The following is a 17,515-nucleotide window of genomic DNA, read 5'->3' on the forward strand; positions in this document are numbered from 1 at the left end:
AATTCGTTGTTTATCCACCTGACCGATGGTACAAAGCGCCACCTACAAAAGTTTCAAAATTTTATGCTGCGGAAGATTGTCTGGAGAATAACATGGAAGAACGATAAGCCACCGAGTCTTCACAAACTACTTGATGTTCCATTGGTCCCGGACTTTGTGAGAAGGAGACATGTTAAATTCCTTGACTCGATAAAACATCTAACTAACCCATTTCGTTTAGGAATATGAGGGAACGGAGAGTAAAAATACTCGGAATGAGTAGTATGAGTGACTTCCTCTCCTGACTAAATTAAACTATATTAAACCTAGGATTATTAAACTTAATATTAATAAACCTAAAAAGAGATACTCTGGCTACCGTACTGTCTGTAATATTCTGATCTTAGTAATTAACTATTTAGCGGTTGGGGTTTATCATATTATATTCTGATTTATAAACTTTGTAAATTAAATTTTTTTTAGATAAGAAATATATTTGTTTCTTATTGGCTAGAAATCAATTAAGAGATTGATACTATGATGGGCAGGAGTGATATGATTTGGTAATAATTTATTACCTAGTTTTGGGAATATTCTATTTATTTATAACCCCATGCTCATGTTTTACATAATTACAATTGTAATAAAACAGAGAACTATCTGGAATAGCTAATATAAATAGCCTATTAGATGCAGTTTAAAACCACAAGATAAATAAGAAAGAAACATTAAACAAGTAACTCTTATCAAAGTATATTATCTTATCTTTAATGGGAGTATCAAATCTCACCGTCATACTGGGGATATATTTGACTTGCTCCTAGTTTAGATAACAAATAATAATGTAGATTTAAAAGAAATTATTTCTTCATAATTTGAAATGTGTAATGATTTCTAATCTTATTGCCTCTAACCTATAGCTAAGTTACTAATTAGGTGTTCTTTTTAGGGATAAGAGACATCCATTCTTATTATCATATACGTTTAAACTACAAGTTTAAATATAACTGTTTATACACACATAATACGATTATACAGACACTCATAATAAGATTTAAAATTAATTTGTATTCACTCTTCTTGAAATTTGTCATTGGCACGCCAATCTATTTCTCAATAGTAGATAGATATTCTAATTTTATAAGGATGTGAGAGCAGCTCTTATTTTTTCAATTTTAGTCGAAGAATATATTTCCACTATTTCTATTTTTTATCGCAATTTCCGCTCCTAACTAGATACATCAACACTGACGTCACACATCCAAAAATATCTGGTACTCTAAAAACAGTCCCACTTTATCTAGTTGATAAACTTGTTATAGGTTTTTCGAGTAACGTTTAATAAAAAAAAAAAACACTACTTGAACACTTAATATAACCTTTTGAACAAATAATTCTCCGTATTATAAATCCTTCATTAAAATTCGATGTTTATTTTGATAATATTTATCCATATCGATGGTTACTGTGAAATTATTGAAAATCAACTTGCTCTGTCTTAATAGTAAAGTTTATGAAGTAACTCTAATTCCTGTATACTGTATTCAATAAATGTTGAGAAAACCCCTAAGACAATAAGTACATTTTAAACTGGGAAGGTCAGTACGATTTATATAACTTTCACTTTCAATTTTTTGCTAAGAATCAGCTGTGTTCAAAGTCATTACCTCATAATCATCAACTTCAAGAATGTAACTTTAAATGAAAACATATTAATTTATAGGTAATTTTATATTTTAAAATCACCATATTGCTATAGATTTGATTATCGTATAAGTAACTGCATATAATCAATGATGCAAATAACAGAAAAATAATAACATCATTAAAAATAATAAATATTACTACAGTCTCAGATTAGTTAGAGAGATTTTTTAAATAAAGTAAATCTACTTATGAGTGGATGAGAAACCAGTCGATATTTTTTTTAATATGATTTTTTATGGTTACCTATAGAACAGGAGACCATAAGGCATACACCCGAAAATGATTGAAAAAATTATATTATACCGAACAATGCATTTCTGGCTGTCCAAAACTCTTGCTCATTAAAGATTTTACGGAGGATTTTGAATTTTAAGAATTGAATACAGGAGGAATTTGATGATTTAGTGGAGCCCCAATTCTCAATTCTGTATGTCCAAATCGGTCTTATTTTCATAATGTATAGGATTTTTTTGTGTAGCAAATGAAAAGAAATTTAGAGCGTTCTTCAAATAGGTGTTCTTGCTGTTTCAGTCTAATATGTGGATTCCAAGCAAGTCTCTTGTCAAGATATGGTCCAAAGTAGCGAAACTGTTTAACAGGCTTTAGTGAAATATTCCAAAAAGATGAACCAGATAAAAAAATATCGTGGAAAATAAAATTGTCACTTTTGCTCCCTGCTTCTCACCGACTTATATTAACAAACAATATTTTGACCTGGATATAGATATGTTTTTAAATTAATAAACTATTTTTATCAATGGATTCAAATACTAGATATATTTATTACAATTGGAAATCTTTGATATTATAGTTGTTTTCCCAAATCCGACTCTCGCCCCACCGTGTTGAGCGTAGGAGTCTGCGATATAGTGTAGTCTGCGAAGAAGAGAAGGAGGCGTATGTGGTAAAACCATGTATTTAATCAGTTTTCTGCTTAAATCTAAAAAAAATGATATTGTTTGAGGGAATATTGTTGGATAATGTTTCAAAAATTAGTCGTATAACTTTTTTTTTTTTTTTGGAACCGTCTAGTTTCTGAGAAATGGAGATCAATATAAGTGAAGTCAAATTAGAAACCTTACCCCAACTTTCAAAAACCCAAAAGAGTGACCTTTTTTTGTATTGTTAGTAACACCATTAAATTACGTCAAAAAGGTTTGCACTTAGGGTTTAAAAGGGAGACGGTTGGTGAATTTTTGTTTATTACTGGGTTTTTTGAAATGCATAGTTGAATGAAAAGTTCAGCAATTTACATTTCATACAAACGTGCTCATACTACGTTTTTCTAAACACAGTTGTTTCTGGAATTGGAGACAATCATTTGTTATTAAAAAAAAATTATATTAAAAAACAATATACATGGCTAATACTAATTCAATACATTACAATATTAATTTTCACCCTTCATCTGGTGCTCAGATCCGTGGGACTTAACGCTGTATATACTTAAACATTAATTTTCTTGATGTTTGGTTTATAGGTCTAATTTGACTCTTCTAATATTTGTGCCTCCATATCACAGAAATTAAATAATTTAGAAAAAAAAATGTATGCTCACTTTTCTAGAAAATTCAGAGCACTTCAATTTGGTTCAGAACTAATTTTTTTATCGGACTCAATACGAGTAGTTTTTGAAATATAAGCAAAAATACGACATGCACTCAACCCGTCCTTCTGAACCAAATGCTTAGACCCCTGGATTTTACGTACGTAATGTACTTGAGGTACAAAACAATATGAAAAAAGGTAATTGTTTTGTTGTTTAATGTTGAGATTGAGTCTATTCTGGCCATATTTCGAGACTTACGTTTTTTGTTGATATTTATATGTTTTATTGTGGGTTGTTATTTTTTTGTCAAGTTATTTTAAGAGTACAGACTGTGTTATGAATGTTGCTATTAATGATATATGGATTTCTTGGCTTCATTTATTAAAATATTTGGGTTTTATAATAAACATGCTCTATTAAGAGCAACTATGTTATTTATATTTTAGTTATACATGTGTGTATTAAATTAAATATCTTTTTAACTATAAATTCAATAATTAATCTACTTAAATTAATTGTAATATGAACTATATCTTACGGGATGATAACATGAACTTATAAATATTATTATAAAAGCTAGATTACCGGTGACTGTCTCTGCTTCTTACTCTCACCCTAAAGATGAACGTCGTACAATTCGATATTAAGAGGCAGTTCTCTGTAAGGTCCCGACGAGACAATGTTGACCCTCTGAATATTGCTCATTGGTGTTTGAACTGATCGTGAAGAAAGGAGTTCAGTGATCGTGAACTGCAACGATCAGCTGCTCGATCGCCAGCCTACTGCGGCACCGACCTGCCCCTACCTCTTCCCCACTCATGGTCAAGGACGACAGCCCCATTTTCACTCTTACTGTTTGTTTATTTTGTTGTTTTACTTTAAAAAAAAAAACAACAGCTGCAGGTAATTTTTATAATATCCAATATGCTTTTATGGAGGTAATTATGACGGATCAAACTTGAAATAGATAAAAGTAAAAATGTGCGGGCATTTTTGTGATTGACAATTTAAAAAACAATACAGCAATATGAAACTATCCGTTGCGCTCCTAAGAAATTTCTGTGTGAGGATGATTCAAATCCATATATTTGTCAGGGACCCTTTTGTGTTATCGGTAATTTATAATATTAGCATGAAGTTTCTAATTGGGTGATAGGTATCAATTTTGATTGATTTCATCTTTTTCAGTGATATAAAGGTATTTATTATATCTTAACGCAAGTAATGAGCATTGATAATTCAATGAAGAATTTTGTATTGTAAAATAGGATGGTTTAGTTGAGCTCCTAGAGCTTGATTCCGTTCGTAGGAATAAGTCAAATTTGTGGTCATATAGACGAACCTTTTTTTCATGAAGTAGAACTTTAAATATTTATTTTCGATTTCCTTAAATAATATTTTGAGGATTCCTGCTAGTCGCTGATGTGGATGAATCTGTTCGAGATAAGCGGGATATTGTTAAAGGACATTATATCATTTGGATGTAGTAAGCTAATGACGAAGGGTCCTAAGCAGTGAAAAATAATAGTTTAACAGTGATTATACATATGAAAAAATTAAATTGAGGCAACCTTGGTACTGGCCGACAAAAGTAATACTTCTGAAAATGAAATAATGTATACACATTTTAATAATAATTGATTTAATAATGTTTTATCTAATTATGCTACACAACCGAGAAAATATAGTATACATTATCATTAGATATGTTGATGCGATTGGTTTTGATGGTTGAAGTAGGAAAATAAACATTTGATTGAGTGTTTTCAATATGCCTTGCAAGTGCATTAACCTTTACCTTGAAAATAAAAATTCTATTAACTAAATTTGCACTTAACTTTATCATAAAAATAAATATTCTATTAACTAAATTGACCCTTAACGTTACCTTAAAAATAAAAACTCTTTTAATTAAATTGACCCTTAACTTTACCTTAAAAATAAAAACTCTTTTAACTAAATTGACCCTTAACTTTACCTTAAAAATAAAAATTCTTTTAACTAAATTCACCTTTGCAATATGAAAGTATTTAGGATGATAACATGGCTAGACAAACAAAAATTGCTAACCTGTACCTTTTTATTCTAACACTAAAAACGTATTGCTATAATTATTTATCCTACCAATGTGGTTTTTGGCATATCTTTTCCAGTATCCGTCTCTCTCTGTCTCAGTGAAGCATCACGATACAACTTTGAATTATAGCTCACTACAAATAGGATGAAATACTGAACATTTCCCCTTACTTGTAGTAAACAACTCCGATTTTTTACTTTTCATAATATTTTACTTCAAATTTTCAAAAACTTTATTTAATTTTTTTTCATTTTTCAGCTTCAAGATACGATTTTGAATTATAGCTCTTTACAAAAACGAGCTAGAAACATTCCCACTTACAGCTTATACATATCTTTCACATTTTACTTGTGATTTTTAAAATTTACATGAGCAATTATAAATATTTCTCAATTAAGCTAATTTCATGTACTACATTAAGTTTCATAATATAATGTATTTCAATTATCTATAATTTATTTATTTTTATAAAAATAAATTATAACTAGCTAACCGTCTTTAGCAGTGCCAAAGCATCACATCTGTGTAACTATGATTACATTAATAGCATAAATATTTCTTTAATAAGTATCTTTTGAAATTTCATATGCGAATATTTTCATTAACATGTTCTTTAAATTGTTAAAATAACTTTTAGGTTTCAATATTTATAAGTATTTTAACACAAATCAACACGTCATGTCTATATTTATATTCTAATTGTCTTTCTGTGTTATGTAATTATTAGAACAATTTACCCATCAATATTCGTAGGAAATAAACACTATATTGTAACTATAGTGAGTATCATTTTGTACTTAATTGTTTTAGTACTAGAGATTTTATTTTCTTAATTATGTTGGTCTGAATTTTTATTTGTTGGTCTAAAAACCAAAAAATATTTAATTCGTAAAGTTTTTGAGAGTAATTGAGTAGTCATAGGTATATCCCAAATTTTCAATCACATTTATTTATTTTACATGTTCCCAGGAATTTTATATATAATTCTATTATATTATTACATTTTTCTTCCAATCTGCAGATATGCATTAGTATCATTTATGATGTATTAGTTATCTGCGGCAGGATTTTGAATCTTCAGTTGTTGGTGGAACATAAAATTCATTCCTGTAACAAAAAGATTCTTTATTTAATCTGATTTAAAATATAATCTTAAATATTTTATCGAAAAGTAATTTGCAACTATTATATATTTTTTTAATTATACACTAATATATATTTGTAATATATATATAACTGGTGCCTAAAGCCCCGGGTCCCGACCTTTGAATACGGAAAACATTTTTGGTCCAGCTGCTTCAGCTGAAGCCAGTCCACCTCTAGCAGCTGACAACCAACCAGCCTCCGGCAGAGATTCAGCCGCTACCGTAAATTTCTTTTGCGTAAGCCCATGCCGTGATGCTAGAATGGATCAAAGTCCGCAAGACAACCGCCCAGGAGAGAGGCAGTTTCTGATCTTGAAAGGTTTACCGGAGAGACGGGGTAGTTAAGCCATTTCCTTAAAGGGGGTGATCGCCTGATTGGTCGAATAGAAGCGAAGACAGCCGAAAACCTGCTCGACAGTGAGGGTGCTGAGGCGCTAAGGGCAGTAGTTGTCTGCAAGGTGAAAAGAAGTTTCCTCAATCAAATTCAAGCTGATAAGGAGATACCCTTGGACGTGATCAAGGCGAGATAGAGAACCTCAAGAAGCAAGGGATAATAGTGGACTGCACATAATCTTATAATTATCCGTGGCCAATGAGAAAGAAGAATGCACCAGGTGAAGAAGAAGAAAAATAAAGGGGGGTTATCGACTGTCGTAAGCTGAATGAAAATGCTATCGATGAAAGATACCCAATTCCTAGATTTGAGAACATTCTGGATAGATTAGGTGGAGCAACAATTATTAGCACTGGACCTCAAGGTGCGCTGTCACCAGATTAGAATCCACCCAGATGACCAATAAAAAATGGCATTCACTTTTGAAAAAAGGCCACTATGAGTTCACGAGGATGTCATTTGGACTATAAAATGCCCCGATTATATTACAGAGGCTCATGGACGAGTTCCTTAGTGGGTTGGATGAGTCCGTATGCCAAGTCTATATGGACGATCTCTTGGTCTTTAGCAAATCAGAAGCTGACCATGCGCAGCATCTTAAAAGTGTGTTTCGAAGGATGAGAAGAGACTTTGTACTGAAACTATCCCGAGGGAAGTCGGCGCTGGGACAAGAGCAAGTCAATTTTTTGGGACACACCATCTCCAAGGAGGGAGTAAGACCAGATATCCAGAAAGTAAGGGTCTTAAAACGGATTGCGATACCAACTGATATCAAAGGGATTGGCAGGCTATTAGGCTCACTGTATCATTATCGGAGATATGATATGGCAAGGTAAGGAAAGGAAGTACATTAGTCATGACGCTGGATATTGAGCATAACGTTCGGAAGTGTATAGATCAGTTACAGACGGCGTGTGTGGACCAGTGCTTTTCTGGACTCCCAAAGAAAATTCGCACTAACGAAGAACGCTAGTGAATATGCTCTAGGTACAGTATTATTGCAGGAAGGGGAGAAAGGAGAGCATCCCACAGCCTATGCCAGTAGATGACTGACAGTGGTTTGGAATGAGAACTATTAGGGATAGTTTGGGCTGTGGAGTATTTTCGGCCATACTTGTTCGGGAGAAGATTTAGGGTACGTTCGGACCATAAACCTCTGCAATGGGCGGGGGGGCTGAAGGAATTATCCCCGAGAATCACCCGATGAAAGGAATTGTAACATGGACACCGCCTACAAGCCGGAGAAATAAAATGTTGTGGCAGACCAGCTTTTGAGTGCGATAATGATTAACGCGGCTGAAGAAGAACAGGGAGAGTCATCTGGGGACGTGAGACGATTCCTGAGGGAGGTAACACTAAGAGAAGAACAACAACAAGCTACATCTGAGAATGAGAACAGAGAAGAGACATCTGCAGACGACAACTCGCACAACGGTAGACCAGTATGACACTAAAACATGACTGTTTTTTTTTCTTTCTTCTTTTTTTTTCGTTTTTATTTCATCTCTTTGGTTCTTTTATGTTTTTTTCCCTTTTTCTTTTTCATGATTTTTTTCCATCCTATTCCCTTTCTCTCTTTTTTTTGTTTTCCTTTCCTTCCCTTCTTTTTACCTTTCATATTTTGTTTCAACCCTATGTGCCTTTAACACAATAATAGATAAAATGGTGTTAGAGATATGAGAAAATATATGAAATATACTAAAGTAACAAATATAAATAAAAAAAAAATCAACAAACTATGCTAAAATTAATATACAATAAATATTAAATAAATATTAAAAATACATACAAAAAAAAAGTAACAAATAAAATAACAAATGAGATATGCAATGTATGCATGTCATCCTTCCTCTGCATGACTCCATTACTGAATAATTTTCATGCGTGTGGTGGTGGATGATTTTCAGGGAGTAGAGTATTATATTTTCTGTTATCCTAGCCACGTCCTGGACATCTTCCCTGAGTTCCTCCATGAAGCTCCTAGTTGTGCTGGGTATCTTTCCACGGGCTCTGAACCAGAGGCCTCTCACGTTAAAGTCTCGTTCTCCGAAGCCCTCACGAAATTTCTGAAGGAAAGGGATGGATTTATCGTAGGTTTCCTTCTTTTCCCTATCTACTTTATTTGCCTGGTCAAGGTCGTTATTTCCATATCTCATGGTGGGATCCAGAATGATTGCTGACTTAGGGAAGAGCTTTACTTAGGGAAAGCAACAGTATCATCATATCTTGTGGATTTATCAGTATCGCCCTCGTAGAAGCAGGCAAAATCTCTTTCTTATCGGAGCTTTATCAACTTGCACTTCACTCTATGATGTCGGGGTGTTATGAGGAGGGAGTTGTTGGGGGCATTTTCCCAGCACCTGTGATGCTGTTTCAGGCTCTCTGTTGTACTTGCGACAGAGGAACCCTACTTCTCTATCCTGTCCACTGACACCTGGGACTCCACATAGAAGTTCATAATTTATATTCAATTTCAGGGCATTGGACCATTCAGAGTCCTAAGTATTTGTTTATCGTATATAAGCTTACTTGCTCTCGGGGTCTCTTTGAAATGGCGTACTGCAATGCCCTGCCACCTGCAATTGGCCCCATTCCTCCAATGCATTTTCACGTAACGACTGTCGTAGAGCTTTCACGCTCCGATGCCCCTGATTAACGCCCAATCTATCGGCACAATCAGCAATCTTGGCTGAACAATCGAAAGTTGACTGGAACAGAGCATCGGGTACATTTGACAGCCGCTGAACAATGGACCAGTCTTGTCCATTGTTGAGGAGCCTCCCATTGGCAGCGGATCAAGCCTAAACATCAGTACCTCCTCGGAGCGTACAACATCGCCAACATTGTGGAGGTGTTCGCTGGGAGCCCTATAATGGCTTTAACACTTCTGTGAATCATTGTGTCGATGTCATCTAAGATTTCAGGACGTAGCTTTGTGAGGGGAGCAGTTTGGAGAGGTAAGACTCGGGAAAACATATTGGTTGACAATGTTGACCTTCTGCTCGGGCTTAAGCAAGTACAAGGTGACGAGCTTATAGATATTCTTATTCTTTGTCTCCGAATCTTCGTAAACTGTTCTCCCGAGAATTGGCATCCTAAATATTTTATAGTGTCGGGACTGGAACCCGATGATACGATGGAACGGGTGATAGTGGCATATAACCACTCAATACACATGATCGCTGGGTTTGCCCCTTTTGAAATCCTTTTCGGTATGAGGGGAGATCGTCGTGATTATCGAGGTACAGCTATTGGAGATGGTGAAATTATCAGGAATAGTTGGGGCAAAGAAAGCTGTGGAATAATGTGAGGGATTGAATTGTGAGGAAAAAACGTAAAAGAATGGGGCAGCTCAACCTCGGGTCCTGATGGGACAAGTTAGAATAGGGACCATGGTATATCGCAAATTAGGTTCTAATAGAGAGGTATGAGGGCCCATTCCGAGTAATTGTGATTAGAGCGTATAATTTTGTCACCATTTAGAGCTTAAAGTAAAACAAAAAAGAAATGCACGGTCCATATCGACCAACTGAAGCTTCCAATGACGGCAGTATTATGAGGGTCTGGAGTATTGTCACCACGGGTGTCTACGTACCTATTTTTATGCATTTTTTAAAATTTTCCATGCTAGCATACGAGAGTGGTCTGAAAAGTTTCCGACCTAACAAAAATACAAGACATTTTTTCCGATTTTTTTTTTTTAACATAGTCTCCATGTAACTCTACACACTTCTCCCAGCGATGCTCCCATATCTGTAACACCTCCAAACAGGTAAATTACTCAGCGTTTTTCTCTGCAAAATAATAGTTCACGAAGGTGATTGCCTCTTCATTTGACGTAAATCTCTGTCCTCCGAGCGCAATTTTTAGATGAGGGAACAAAAAGAAGTCGCTTGGGGTGAGTAAGATCTGGTGAGTAAGGTTGATGATGGTCAAGCAGTTCAAACCGTAATTCATGGATTTTCGCCATGGCAACCGATGAGGTGTAATGCTGCGTCTTGGCGAAACAGGATTTTCTTTTTCTGCAACTGTGACCGTTTTTGCCTTCAACTTGTCATGTAATGATGCGTAGTATGCTCATGTAATGGCTTTCTCTTTTTGATGATAGTTGATTAAATTAAATGACTATCCCTAAAAACAGTCGCCATCACTTTCCCAGCCGAGAATACAGTTTTTTTGTTGTTTTTTTTTGGAGCCGGTTCCCCCTTTGCAGTCCACTGTTTGAACTGTATTTTTGTTTCGGGCGTATAATGGTGAATTCAAGTTTCATCTATAGTAATTAATTGTCGCCAAAACTGGGCCAACAGAGCGTTGGAAATGTTCATTGGAACACATTTCTGGTCTAACGTGAGCAAACGCGGCACCCAATGTGCGGACAGTGTGAAATGTCAAAAAGGCTAATTTTATTACTCATTGACAATTTGAAGCAGATTTTAATATTTTGAAGTAAGATAGTTACAAAAATAAAAATAAATGTAAAATGAACCTTCATACTCAACGGCTAGATAAAAATCAGTTTCTTTCATTTGACTCACGCAACACTTATTTAAGTTCTCTCAAAACCTTATAGTAAAAATATCATATACATGAGAATTGTCTGGTCTGTCCTTTATGCATTTAACTACGGGTTCAACATATCCATCTCACACTTCTCAAAATCTAAAATTCCTAATGCTCTGTATATTATGTCACAAATTATGTAATCTACAAGTACTTTAATATTACTTTTGCAGGTTATTTAGCGTTGAAATAACTGTAAATCTGTATTTTCGCCATGGACTACTTTATATTTCAAACTAAATACCTAACTTCTCCTTTGTAACATTAGCTACCACCTTTTGGAAGTAATTTTCAGTTTCCACGTAAAGGCCTGTTTTGATGAACATATTGGCTCTTAATGCTTCATAAGTAGTGTAGCCACTTACTGCATGCATGGCAGTTCCCGGAACACTACAACTGGATTATAGGGTATCCTGTATCCAACAAAAACTATGTAACTTAGCTCGAAAAATCCATATTCTGGTAAGACCGAAGTTTCTGTAAGACATGACTATTCGCCGTAGAAGAACCTCGAATTGCTCGTTTTAGTTTAGCCTTCCACAATTGGTTCAAATCCTCAATGGCGTTGCCCCTTAGTCGCTTCAATCCATCCCTTAGTCAATCAATCCATTAAGGGATTCCTCAATTCTAATTCCTTTATATATTTAAATTTGTTCTAACGTTTCTGACACAAGGAAGTCAAGAGGTATCCAAACGGCAAAGTCCCGCACTACTAATTGAGACACCGTCCAATTTTGATACACAGCACTACTCCTTTGTTTAATGCAATTGTTACTGGATATCTGAAACACCCAAAGACTACTTATATTCTAGTTAGCCTATTTATGGTTTAGGGAACCCTAGTCCTCAAATAGCCGAAATGAGACATCAGACTCTTCACTTTTTCTTAGAAACTTTTAAACTTGTCTTTTTATTTTAATATTCTAATTGAAAGTAACTTGAAACAAAACTTATGTAACTTGATACATATTGTAATTTTCAATCGCAAATTTCTATAAAATATAGATTCCGATCATATTGAGAAAATGTAGTATGATGATAATGTGTCTGGGACTATTAATAATTGAATGATAATCCTTCGTTAGTCATAAACTTTGAGAACTTATGTTAATGTTAGTAGAGATATTTATTTTGATAGTTTGTTACCTGTCTTACCTTTTGATATATACATTGATAGCGTCGTGAGGTGGTGTAGGATTGAAGATCTGCTTGCCATCGGCGTCAGTGTAGGAGGCGTACGGGTAGCGGAAGACGTGCTCATAGCCTCTCTTGGCAAAGAGGCGGCTTGTGTACTCTGAGGAACAGACTACTTCGATGCCCTTGTACCCTTTTCTTCTGCACTCTTCTTCGTTCTCAGTTACCACTACATCGGCTATCCCCCGGTTTCTCGTAGCGTTATCTACCACACCGGCCAATATACAGAGCCAACCGTCGGCATGCCGTTCCAGGTTACCAGCCTTTTTGTCAATGAAATTGAAGAAAGTTTGTATCTAAAAAGAGGAAATCAGTGTCAGTAAGTTTACATGAATGATTGAAAGTAAAATGAATTTTCTTACGAATATGATAAAAAGTATATAATTATATTATTATAACAATTTAAGAAAAAATGTTTAAACAAATCTCTGGGAAGAAATGAGGAGAGAATTTATTTTGGCGAATATTATGAAAACTTATACTCTTACGAAGATAAACTACTTTATTGTACACTAAGCTGGCAACATTTAATTTGAGTATTAATAGACATTTGTATATTTTGTAATAAAATGTTTCTTTTTGAAAAACTATATCTCGGGAACTGTTGAACGTAAACAGGCCAGGGCTCGTAATTCTGAAAATTTACTCTACTTACAATAATATTCTTTACAAATTTTTCTAGTTTTGCGGGTAGTTTTTAAGGTACGGAGCTAGAATGGAAAGTAACGTTTTGAAGAGCCGTATTCTCTATGACTATACTTGGCAGACTCATCAATTTTTACTGTTTATTATACATTTTTTTTTATTAAAGTAATAAAAAATTGTGGTAAAATATCAGACTTTTATTTCATCGAGTTTTTGTACTAGTCGGATCGTCAACTTTAACTGCTTTGTAACTGAAGCGGCGCCGTTTCGAATTTGGGCTTTGGTGTGGAATTTTATTACTTTGGCGGTTCCCTAAAATGAAAACATGACCCTCTACCATGGTTAGAAAAGATTGATTACCTGTAGATAATAGCCAAAGGATAAAAAAATTCGTTAATTGAAATTATTACAAAGTGACCATTTATTAATAATACGAGTATTATTTCTTGATCATAGTGATAACAATAGATTTATCACAAATAAATTATAGAAATCGAATGGACTTCTTAGCGTTCAAGAATGCCAAGAAAAGGTTTTCTATTACATGAATCTAATCGCGTTGTAAAGTACGTGTACCACGACAAAGCAATAGCCGATTTTTTTTTTTTGCATACTTTAGATGTGTGATGGTTTTTACTTTAAACAGAGGAGCATTTTATGGCATAACAGTGGCATAGTTTTCTGGAAAACTGATAGCACTAAGTATGAATATTTCGAACTCCTGAAAATCTAGAATAATCGGACTAGGATTAATTGTCCGTCCTTATATAAGAATGATGGGTGAGTACTTATATGGTTAAAAGTTTTATGGTAATGAACTGTTCTCCTACATTAAGTGGAAACTGTTTTCCCTATGTAAATAAATTAACCATGTACAAACCTTTTCCATAGCTGAATTAGGCTCTGGCTTGTAGTTCTTCAAGAGCCTGTAGTCCATATTAAAGCTAACTGCCAAGATCTTGCCGTCCTCGGATACTAATTTGAAGGACAGTCCCTGAGGTAGAGCTTGCATTTCCAGGCTCTGGTCTATAGATGGTATTCCATACATTTCAACGTAATGCTTGGTAACGGGTTCCTCTAAGTAGTACGATCTTATCAAAAGATCATAAATTTCCTGCGTATCGTCCTTGGTTACTCTTTCAATGCGCCATCCATCCACTATAATAAATCCATATCATATGAATATATTTATATATTCGTATATGATTTTTTTTTTTTTACATTTATTTACTTACCATTAAGTTGGAATTTGGGAATTCTTAACAATTAATTATCCATCATAAATAAACATAACCAGTATAAAACACTCTAATTTATTTTAAACGGAGAGAATTCTTGAGGTGTCACGACATTAATAATGATATTCATTTGTTTTATTTTTAATTACTGGACATATTATCTACTAATTGATACTGATATTTAAGAAATTCGATACAGTAGTGGTGTATAGTACTGAGAACGCTGGATAAAAGGAAATTTAGTGAGATTAAATATATCTCCGAATTATTAATAAATTCTTATTGCCATTTCAAGGGTACAGCAGATACTTTAGCAAAAAGACATCTGGATGAACGATGGAGCCCCTTCTAAGGAGCCGAGCAAAATTTATCATTACCATTTTTTTTTATTTCAAGCAAATATTATAGTTATTTACGAATATAACATTTATAACCCTCTATGATACTATTAATAAAAATACGTATTGTACGCTCTAACTATATAAATCTAACTCAAAATACCAATGGGTGAGAACCCGGTAACAGAACCCGAAAGTGTAACATTATAACATCTTTCTTCCTTAACTACGAAAACTTTCTCGATCCAACAGTTCTTTTCCATGGTTTCAATCTTTCCATACCGATCGTTCCAAGAACGCATTGGTTCCAGATAAAATTCTTCACCTATTGTGTCCTTCAGGGCTCATCGCAATCCTACACCCTTTTCGCTATCTACATCAATGATCTTATCCAACATTCTGAATACCATCTGTCCGCGAATGATTTTAAAATTCACTAGTCCTTTCAACCTTTTTAACTGAATAAATTTGAAAAAAATTGAATTAGTTGCGACGGAGAAACTTCAAGAATACTTAATCGAATTAGTAACTGAGCAGAAGAAAAGAAGCTTAAAAGTTGGATGCAGAAAAGACTTAATATGATCCAATCACCTCCTGAAAACTATTCAAACCTTTGTCCTAAAAAACAATTCAATAATATAGCATCCATCCATCAAAATCTTTGGTGTCACTATTGACCAAACTCTCTCCTGGAAAAACCACGTCTCTGATAGTTCCCTTCGTACCTTCTTCACCCTAAATCGTTTAAAGTGCCTTGTTACTTACTTTTTTTTGAAATCCGTAGGCTTGTGGTTGCTTCCTTAACATTCCCCCACTTGGATTATTGTTCGGTTTACTATAGTTTATTTACTGTTGGCTCAAAATATTAAAATAAGCCGACCTTAACTTATTTTTTAACTACATATATATACGTAGATTTGGTGTTGTAATTCCTGTGACGCATTGATCCGTAATATTGTCAGAACTCCACTATTTTGATGCGTAGATTTAACTAGTTAATAATGTACTAACTAACTAATAATCCACAAGACAAAGGTGGGGTTCTTTCCTTATATCTGGAAATATAATATTGTAACTAGGCTTTTAATTTTACATAATGTACTGGAATCATATTTAAAATTATCAGCTTTCTTTTTTCTTTTTTTTCCATAAAGTATAAAATGTGATTATTTGCCTTATCAGCTCAAAATTAAAGTTTTATTTCATTGGTCTGGTTTTATTTAACATTAACACAGTTAATAAGTATCTATATTTTTTTACATTTTTCTTAAGTATCAATCTTTGTTAAAATTATTTAAAACAATTTTATATATAGATATATATTTTATCCTAACTACTAGATATTAACATATGTAAAGATATGCATTTTTATGAAATGTTGCTTTTTAAAATGCTATATCTCGAGAACCAGTGAACGTTAGTAGCTCTATTAGGGCTTACATTTCAGAAAATTTACTCTACATTAAATGATGTGGTCTTGGGTTTTTTAGTGTTGTTGGTAGTTTTTAAAATATAGAGCTCCGAATGAAAAATTAATTTTTTTAACGTTTTGAAACAGCCGCCATTTTTTATTCCCCCTATTTTTACTTGGCAGACTCTTCAATTTTGAATAGTAATTATACATAGTTTTCATTAAAGTAATAAAAAATTGGAGTGAAATAACTGCCTTGTTTTCTTCCCAGCTCTTGTACTAAGAGGTTGGCTCTTATGAATGGCAAGAAGACAGTGGTGCCGGTTCGAATCGCCCCTGAGGGTTAACTTTAGTTTCGTGGAGGTTCTACGAAATAGAAAAATTGAGTCTCCTTATGCATGAAATGGTAAGGAAGGAGGTAAAAAAAAAAAAACTTTGAGGAGAAAACTTCAAAATGAGGTTTGAGGTAGATAATTAGTTGGAGACACGTTGAGGAATATTAAATGATGTATGGCATTATTAATTTTATTATTAATGCCACCACCATGAACCAGGATACAAAGCTATATCAAATACTCATGTACCAACTATAATCATTTTTCAAACGAATAAAGAAAAGTAAATATTTTCGATTTTCCTAGCTTGATCTAAGTTATGAGATTATACTTTCCTATGAAATAAAAAAAAATTGTGATTCAATGATCGGTTTTTTAATCATATTTTTTGTCCTGTATGAATGTCGTAACTTTTCGGAAGGTCGTGTGAACATTAAAGAATAGTACAAGTGCTTCTTTTTTCTCTAAATGAAAAACAAAAAAACCTTGATGTTTATGGATAGAAATTTATATAATAAAATTATTAATTCTGAAAATATTATGCAATCATTGTAAAGGTCAATGAATCGTTAATAGTCCCCAAATAATAACTTTGTTTTAAAGTTCAGATAGTTGTAATATGATACTTGATAACAAAGCAAGATCTAAGAAAAACTAATAATTTTGTTTTTTAAATTTTCAAAAATATCGTTCATAGGAAGTTAAATTAAATCCTTTAAAAATAGAATCAGTGTTCTAGTACTTCATAATTTTTATATTTCTGTCCCACTCATATATTTTGCTCCATAATTTACATCAGTACATTCTATTCAAAGAATAAATGAGAAAACCATGTAGTTTCAGTGTAAATAAGAATAAAACATGTAAATTTTGTTTTAAAAACATTAACTTTATTGTGTTACATGTCATATGAAATAATTTCTTCTCTTCATCCGGTAATCAA

The 17,515-nt window shown here is 33.5% G+C and overlaps 2 protein-coding genes across 2 annotated transcripts in view; both read right to left on the reverse strand.

Moving 5' to 3' along the window:
• Positions 1–4,063, reverse strand: part of LOC106692881 (arylalkylamine N-acetyltransferase-like 2) — a 28,124-nt gene extending 24,061 nt beyond the window's left edge. The window contains exon 1 of the mRNA XM_014439112.3: positions 3,821–4,063. The gene's annotated coding sequence lies outside the window, so the exon portion shown is untranslated. The remainder of the gene's footprint in view (positions 1–3,820) is intronic.
• A 2,171-nt stretch (positions 4,064–6,234) lies between these two features.
• Positions 6,235–17,515, reverse strand: part of LOC112210606 (arylalkylamine N-acetyltransferase 1) — a 27,588-nt gene continuing 16,307 nt past the window's right edge. Inside the window, exons 2-4 of the mRNA XM_067049299.1 lie at positions 14,131–14,408; positions 12,567–12,901; positions 6,235–6,419 (exon numbers count right to left, since the gene is read on the reverse strand). Coding sequence (XP_066905400.1) covers positions 6,365–6,419; positions 12,567–12,901; positions 14,131–14,408 — 668 coding nt within the window. The 3' untranslated portion in view covers positions 6,235–6,364. The remainder of the gene's footprint in view (positions 6,420–12,566; positions 12,902–14,130; positions 14,409–17,515) is intronic.

Source organism: Halyomorpha halys, unplaced genomic scaffold (assembly GCF_000696795.3).
Source record: "Halyomorpha halys isolate HHAL.00 unplaced genomic scaffold, Hhal_1.1 Scaffold6.1, whole genome shotgun sequence".
In the NCBI taxonomy this organism is placed as follows: Eukaryota; Metazoa; Arthropoda; class Insecta; order Hemiptera; family Pentatomidae; genus Halyomorpha; species Halyomorpha halys.